General features: G+C 37.7%; 1 protein-coding gene across 1 annotated transcript; it reads left to right on the plus strand.

The window, feature by feature from the left end:
- Positions 1–3,244: 3,244 nt before the first annotated feature.
- On the plus strand, positions 3,245–4,734 carry LOC142050672 (protein FAM240A-like). The gene is made up of 2 exons (XM_075079643.1): positions 3,245–3,384; positions 4,656–4,734. The coding sequence occupies exons 1-2, from the start codon at positions 3,245–3,247 to the stop codon at positions 4,732–4,734; spliced, it is 219 nt and encodes a 72-aa protein (XP_074935744.1).
- The last annotated feature ends 3,767 nt before the right edge of the window (positions 4,735–8,501 follow it).

Consider the following 8,501-nt stretch of genomic DNA (forward strand, 5'->3'; position numbering starts at 1 on the left):
GCACATTAGAATTGATTTGCTAGACGCACCTGTAATTCATGCACATAGGTAACTCTTACTAGTATCGCTCAGTCAAGTCATTATGGTTGTCATTTTCATACACAGAAAATTCCCATTGCATGGAAAAGTCCAATTAATTTGATTGGAGTTTACACCCAGAGAATGAACTCCTGATTGAGCACGCATCCTGGCAAGAGCATGTACTTCAAATTCTGCCAAACTAGGAAATACTGCTGGCAGAATAAATCACTTTTCTAGTTTCATTGCAAAATCCAGACAATATTGTTTACAACATTGCAGTAACAAAGCCACAATACAGGCTTAAGTCCTGTTACTCTCCTCTGAAAAAAGCTGAAGTAGGAGGGAAAAATAATTTCCATCACTGAGAAGATTTTAGCACAGAAACTTTATCTTAGGGCAAGTTAAATACTGATAGACTAGGTTTGATATCCCTGATTTCCCACACAACCCTGAAGGTCTATGGCAACAGTTTTGGAATGGATGGAAGGACAGAGGTGAGTTCAAACACCTATGCACATGATGCATAAAGGCAAAGGAAACTAGGTGGGTCATTTTAGCAGAGTCATTGTGTGAAGCCTACAATCACCGTGTGAATGGGCTCACATAGAGTGTTTGAAATAAAAGGTAATTTAGAGTAGGATAATTCTGCAATTCAGAGAAGGAAATGCCGGCATGTTGATGCACTGGTGTTTAACAAGGATGTACGAGGCTCAGTAAAATAATGATGCAGAAATTCTGAGTTAAGTTCTTTTGATACATGAGTGTTCTCCCATATTAGGTGAAAAGAAAATAAAGAGGAAGATTAAAGGCTCGGTAACAGAAAATTCAACACCAAAGTATCTATACATTAACACAAAATAAAAGGTTAGGAAAGGACAGGCTTGGACAAGGCTCCTATTGTCCTTGAGCAAGCACACGCAGAGATAATACACAGAGAAAAACACTAATTCCTGCAAAAAAATCCCCACCCAAACCTGTAATGTGTAGTACATGCTTTGTACCTTCAACAGGGTTCTAACATTCTTCCAAATACTGCCAGCATCATACGTAAGGTAACAATGAAAACTAGATCTGAACTTCTCATTTACTGGGTTTAAAACTTTTTCCTTGGGATTTTTTTGCTGTGGGAATAGGTGTTGGAGAGACACATCTATAAAACACATTCAAGCCAGCACCAAGCATACATGCAATCAAACCAGCAGCCAGAGCATTTAAAACCAGTAAAGGGTATGTATATTCTGAAAGCATACACTTGGGCTCACAGTTACACCTCATGGCAATGAGTTCCACAACTTTGCCTTATTCAGGAGAGGTTTTCACCCTCATATGTATTGAGAAGACACATCCACAGTATATTAAACAGGAATTCATAATCATTCCTAAGGATAAAGTTATTATGCTCTGGGATCACTTCTGATTAAAGAAACCAGAAGACACTATTCTCTGACAGTTTATTTTGGAACCTCAGGGATGTCTGGGAATTTTGCTTGCTGCTCTTCAGAAATGTTGTTATTCTTAGGGATTAACTGCTGGAGTGGAAAGTCCATTATTCTGACCTAGATGGCTGTTATTGTACCTTTTTCATACATTTCTATATTACTCCTGGTACACAAGAAGTTAAAAAGTAGTTAAAACTTCTACCTGGGAAGAGAGATTTGGTTTGGCATTGATATATATGTGGATATTTATAGAACACATATATTTTATGAAAACACATACTCGTGTTAAGATAAGTTTTGATCTGGAATTGGTTACACCCTAGCACAGCTGGAGGTGTTCAGCTGTACTTGCAATTCACATTGCAGGCTGATGCCAACACTTATACATCCAGCTATAATTTGTTTAGAACCTGAAAAAATGCTCAGTACATTTCTTCTGCAAAACTTAGGCTCAAATACTGTGCTTCTATTATTTGGAGGCCATGAGCTAATATATGGAGGTTCTACAGGGAACCACAGGGGAGTCATAGGGAAATCCCAGCAAGAAAAGGACCTCTTCAAAAGGGCTGCTTTTGTTCTCTGCTCATAGACTCTTTATAATGTGTCACAGAGTTTTTCACAAAACAGCCAAATCTCCAAATGAAATTATGTAAAGATTACCAGCTCCCAGTTTTACTTTTCTTACAGTGCCTGGCAGGGGAATGGCAGCAGTTTCTTCAAGCTTTTCCAAGCTAGCCTTGAGGGGCTTGTTTACTAGCTCTCTATGGCTCTGATTAAAATAAATTATAAATAATTGCCATGAATTCAAACAATGCTTGAGAGAGCCCTAAATACTTGTTAAAAAAAATCAAATGTTCTGGAAAATATTACAGTGGCATGTTCATACAAAACCACTCAGCAATTTGGAAGGCAGCATGGATACACTCATTCCATATTTAATGAAGTTTTGAAAGTAATGGTATGATTTTCTGGCTGTAATGTGGGACAGAAGGGCTTGACCATTAGCCTACAAAGAGTCATCTTGAGACAGATATTCTTTTTCTAGGCTAAGATTCACTCCAAAAATTATTTTCGAGATAACATTAAATGGAGGAGGAAGCACAGAATGGGCACAGATATATTAATATATTCAATGAATTTGCTCTGTTTTGAAAATTGCAGAAGAGGAGAAGTATTTAATAAGAAAGGTGGCTTTTGCAAGTCAGCATCTTATAAAATTACGTACATACTTCTATACGTGTAAATTTTCCCCATTCCCAAATAAAACTAAGATAAGTGTTATAATATTAATCAATAGTAAATCACTAGAGGTCTTTTTCTTCATTGTTTTAATCTTACCCTACAATGGCCACTTTATCGTTTTATAGACATGAAAACAGTGAGGAAAAACATCGCTAGATCTGGCAATTTTTATATTTCCTTTCCATTTATGACTACAGCAAAAGGTATCTTAATCATTAAGCTAGGGAGTACCACGGAACTGTCCTGCATTGTGAGCTTAAAGGTCACAGGCAGATGGAGGTGAGAGGTCTTTGAGGCGAACAAGTAAGAATTCAAATCACCGCAGACAGCATATTCTCAACTGTCAGAGCCAGGAATAAAAAGCTTAAATAGTGAGTCATGCCCACTGTTACTCTGATCCTACAAAAAGAGAAAAAAAACCAGAAGACCGTGTGAGGGTAACTCTGAAAATCCAAAATAGCAAGAGTATGCTTTAGCCACGACAACAGATGAGGAATGAATAACTTGTCTTATGGTTGTTTCAGATTTCTCCTTTAGAGGAAATGAATAGCCAATACATACGTCATGAAGTGCGGGGATGTGAAACTAGTGACCTAAGGAACTTCTGGGAAAAGACCATTGAAAAACAAACTCGGTATCTGCAAATTGAAAAAGAACGTCAGCAAAGAAGTGCTTTGACAAAGTGGGTAGTTCGTATCTGGAAAGGTTATTTGAAATTGTGTTGTAATTCTTTTTTAAAGAAAAGTGATACCTATATTTGAGTCACGAAATAAAAGCTGAAAGTATTTTAGAAAATATGCTAATGTTAACATATCTAAGCAATAGTTTCACGGCATAAGAGAATAATTCACTCTTGTTCCATAAATGGGTCCAACTGCAGAACTTTCTGAAGTTATCAGGACAACATCTAGCAGTGCAAGCTTGTCTTGAACATCAAGGCTTATGTTCACATCAGAGCCAGCACAGATGTGTACCTGGCCCATCTTCTTGCTCTGTGACCTTGTTTTCACAAGAATATAGTTTGAATTAATTGAGATTGGTCAATTTGCATAAGGTAAATCCATTAGAAAGCTGATTGTCCAAGGTTACTAACTGACCAAGGAAACCATCATCCATATCCTATTTACCTCATCAGTCATATCTACCTTAATCAGCCACAATGAGAAAGATGAGTCAGTGGCAACATCAGTACAGTTTTACTTCACATGAAGTCTCCATAAGTTGAACGCACATGCAAAGATGGCTATTTTGGCTTGAGATCATTCAATGAGAAAGCATTTTTTCGAAATCTTCCTATACCTCTCTTTGGATTGATACTTAGAAAAAATAAGAGCAAGGATGTCCTTGCACTAATAACCCTGGATGAAGGAAAGCTGTAATTAGTCTCTAGCATGTTAAATCCATTTGTAACTAACCTAATTTCAACATCCTAATTCCTCAACTGTGAAATTCCTGTCTTTTCTATTTGAGGCAGTCTTTTTGTGGTACCTAGATACAACCAAAAAGAAAAAAATGTGCCACATATCACCTAAAGCTGTCTGCTGTGGATCTCACGGAAGTTTCAACATGCACACTTTTTCTAAGCCAAATAGCGCTCAGGAGCCTTTAACGCGTTTCTGAAGAGGAGGGGGACTAGGGAAGTGTTGGGTGATGCTACCCAGCAGGTGGCAGCAGGCAATCTCCAGTGGCGATTACAAGTCACTCCGGCACACAGAGGCACTTGAGAGAGGGCGCACTGGAGATGAAGATGAACACAAAGTTCAGGTGAGCCCTCATCTGGATTTAAAAGCTAGTCCTGAAGTGCCATACAGCAAAGTACTCTAAAGGGGCAGGACAGTTTGCATGATGACTGGGGAAAAACACCAAAGGATACCACCGGTGGGAAACCTGAAGAGTATAAATCTGTTCCCTGTAAAAACATGGGGACAAGCTGATCCATGTTTCTGTCCTTAGGCTCAGAAATGAATGGATGGAGAGGCTGGAAAAACGGATAAAGATGTTGAGGACCCAACCTGAAGACTCATCTAGCTGAAGATCCCACACTCATTACATGTTTGGGGAAAAAAGAAAATTATTTTGTAGGAAAGCATGATGGTGTGATACAAAAGCTTAAGTCAATTTTACTTTGTGGTTTAAATGAGCTATAATTAATTAGCTGTCATTGTTTAAAGTTTCATATGTGAAATGTCTGTTGCTACTTTTAAGATCATGCATCCATCCCTTCATTTGATAAATGGAGACTGAAGTACTCTGAAGTCTTCAAGACTAATAAATCATGGTTCACCGAGCTGTAGATGCCTGGAAAAAGAGTTTAGTTACACAGCTAGTGCTCAACAGAAACATTTCCTCGAGATTTTAGGTTTCTGTATAGACTGATTGTAATAAAATGAAGTTATTTTCTTTCAAAATTGTTTAATGAATAGTTGGGAGACATATTTTTTTAAACACAGCACAGGTCAACTCAGACTAAGGAAGAGGGGACATGCACAGGCAATGCCATCACATCCCAGATCACGAGTGGAGCCAAACTTGGTGGTAGCTGCAGATCCTTGCTGCCATACTAAAAGTCTGTGAAGCTATTAATATGTATCCTGAGAAAAATGCTCTGTGAGACACCAACATGAGTTGCTTAATTAGTTAACCCACATTAGCTATCTTGAGACACTATATCAGCAAAGACAAAATGACTTGGAGTTTTGAGGCTGCTTCTGGCACCTGACTTGGCTTATCTAGAGCTGGACTAATATGTTTATTTCACAGAGCAGCTTGGTGCATTTTCACAGCTGTCTGCCACTACGAGTGACAAGCACACTTTTTCCTCTCTTTTTCCCTCTAAGACCAGCGAATAATCCTTAACAACCAGTACCTTCAGAAACATGGTAGCTTTCCTCTCCCACGTTCGCAATTAGTGAAAAATGTTTCTAGCTCCCTTCCTAATGCTTCATTAGGAAATGTGGCATTTCCTCCAACGGTACCAAAGCATTTCAATAGGCTGGTGTAATAAAATTGCTTCCTTTTTAGGGTGACTGCTTTGTTGCCTCCAGAATGCCTGGGGTAATGTACTGCAAAATGGGTTGTTTTGAGCATGCTGAAAATCTTGCGCCTCAATTGCTTAACCTTTTAATCACATTTTATAAGACACTTTCACTACTTCATGATAATTCATATTGTTTCAGAGTAAAGAAGATTCGAATTGCCAGTGGAATGAGAAGACAACCACAGAAGGGTTTGGGGTTTTAAAATATTTATAATATCTGTCCTTTTCAAAGCAAAACAAAAATTTGAAATGCTATTTTCTCTCTTTTTGTCCATCACCTTTTAAATTAACTTTTCTGTGTCCCAAGGTCAAACCAAATCTGTTATGGGAATTTAAACATGTACTCAGAAATCAAGGCATCAGCAGGTATGCCACCAAACTTGAGAGCAGAGTTTGCCTGCCAGCTGAAAAAACCTGCTAAACACATGTTCTTCAGTTGAGTGTTTTTCTTAAGCAATTTTTAAAGTAACATCAACTGGGAATATGCAGGATAACAGTTTAATTGCAATAAAGTTGTGCTTTAATGTACAATTACCAGGTAGACACACAAAGTAATATTGGGTTTTAGTAAAAATGAGATTTCTTTGAAAATGCCAGTTCACACACTTCAGTTCTTTCATCATCTGTCTGTGCCTGGTGCTTGCTGAAGCTCTGCCTGAACTCCATCATGAAACAGCATTGATTTTTATACTGTTTTGGCTGAAATTCTAGCTTGAACTGAGCTAAGGGAAACATTTTACTTCCCCTCATTCATTGTGTAAGCAACAACACAAGGTGCAAAACAGAAGGAATCAGAGTTGACATAATTTAAGAATGAAGGAGGTATCCCTGGAATAAGCTTTTCTTTGCATCTCACGTAGTTGAGATCCTTCTTCTTCTTGTCAAATAAAGTAAGGCAGAATGAGAGTCAGGAAAAGAAGTACAAGCAAGTGAGTGAGTGACTGGCCTCTGAGTTCCTCATTGCACATCTCGTATGGTTATGTCACTTAAGAATGCCTTCGAATCGATCCCTATCAAGCTACGGCACCCCAAAATCATCTCTTTAAAACGATAAAAAGGAACTTTTTTTTTTTGCAGACTGCAACTACTCCAGCCCAAGGCCAAGAGGAGTTCTGAAAACATTTCCAGAATTAAGCCACTTTTCTTCTGAGCTTTGTAATTTCACCTGTAGTGTCTAGATGAATTATTTCAGGCTCAGGTTCCACAGCATTAGATTCAGGACTTTGGGCCATGTAATCTTTATTTATTGAAGTGCTAGCAACATGTTTTGATACAAACACCAACACTTTTTCAGGGGTAATCTACCTAGGAGTTTTGTAAATTACCACCACAATAAGAATACATATCCAGAAAAATAAATATAATCTAGAGTCAATCAGCAAAAGTAAAGAAGTGTGATAGCATTAAAATTCAAACCTAAATGTCAAGAAACAATCTTAATCAGAAGCAGGAGCAGACTCCAAGATGAAAATAGTTCCAGCAATTTGAAAACACAAAAATATAAATCTTTAATTTACCTTGAAGGTCATAAGAGAAATTAAAAGGAGGCAAAAATAAGTAAACTGCAATTTCTGTGAGACTCAGAAATAAGCAATAATGTTATAAAAATGAATGGACAAACCTGACTGTAGAACTGGAAAAGCCATCAGCTGAAAAATGATAAAATCAGCTGGGGTTTATAAAATCATTACAGTTAGAGAGGATGCTTAAATCCTCTTCAGACTATTTTTTGCTAATATGCAGTTTCAGAGGAGTGCAGTATTCAGTTAAACAGGTTAAACTTAATAACTCAAATGTTTATAAAATAGCTCCTTGAAGAAACACTTCATTTCTCTTGATTTTTTTAATCCATATTTTCACATTGCTTTGAATGTAACAGCAAGAGATTTTGAGTTATGCCAATCTAATTTTATTAGCTTTGTAATTAAAATGTGGTAGATACTTGCTTATCTTCTTAGCCTTCATTATTTTACCATTCCTTTAGTGACACTGAGTAGCAAGAAAATGCATGTTGCTTTCTCATTACAAATGCATGGTACAGAACTTTTTGAAAAAGCTTATAACAGTGACAAAAATCAAATCTAGTAAAGTTTTACCATCTTCTGAAGCAAACACTAAACAATCTGGATCCAAGTCCTTTTAAGTAGTATTTATGAGAAGTATGCTGTATGTTAGACCAACAGTGACAGATACTCCATTTTAACCATATTAATGATCCTTCTAGCATATGAATAAGGGCTGATAGCTCTGAAGAATGATTCTGTTAGTAACTTAACAGACTTCTTAGCAGTTTAGCTGAACTAAGACAGCTTCGATACAGTTCTTTTCTCAGTTGTCCTTCCCTAACAAAGAAGCTCCTCTCTGGAGCTCTCTAATTAAGCAGCAAATAAGCATAACCATAACTCAGCCAGTGCAGCCAAGTTTTGAATTTGAACAACTAATGCAAGTCAGGCAAAATGCAAGATGCCTTTCTAATAAGACGGTAAAAACAAATCAATGAGATGGTTCAGCTATGCCTGGCTGAAGCTCCCCAGCCCTGCAACTGCAGAGTTTCTGCAGTGGTGTCTGTCCTGCAGCACAGTGCAGGATCACCCAGCAGACTGTCTTCACCGTGACACCCAAAAGTTATGTGCTCCCTACAGCGCAATGACTTCATGTCTGTGCAGCTATGATTCTTTGGGCTTCTGGCCACATTCACTGAAGAAGACACTGATCTATTGGCCAATTTTGAGGTGCTTGAAGTTGTCAGCACTGAAATAAAC

Source organism: Phalacrocorax aristotelis, chromosome Z, assembly GCF_949628215.1.
Source record: "Phalacrocorax aristotelis chromosome Z, bGulAri2.1, whole genome shotgun sequence".
Classification (NCBI taxonomy): domain Eukaryota; kingdom Metazoa; phylum Chordata; class Aves; order Suliformes; family Phalacrocoracidae; genus Phalacrocorax; species Phalacrocorax aristotelis.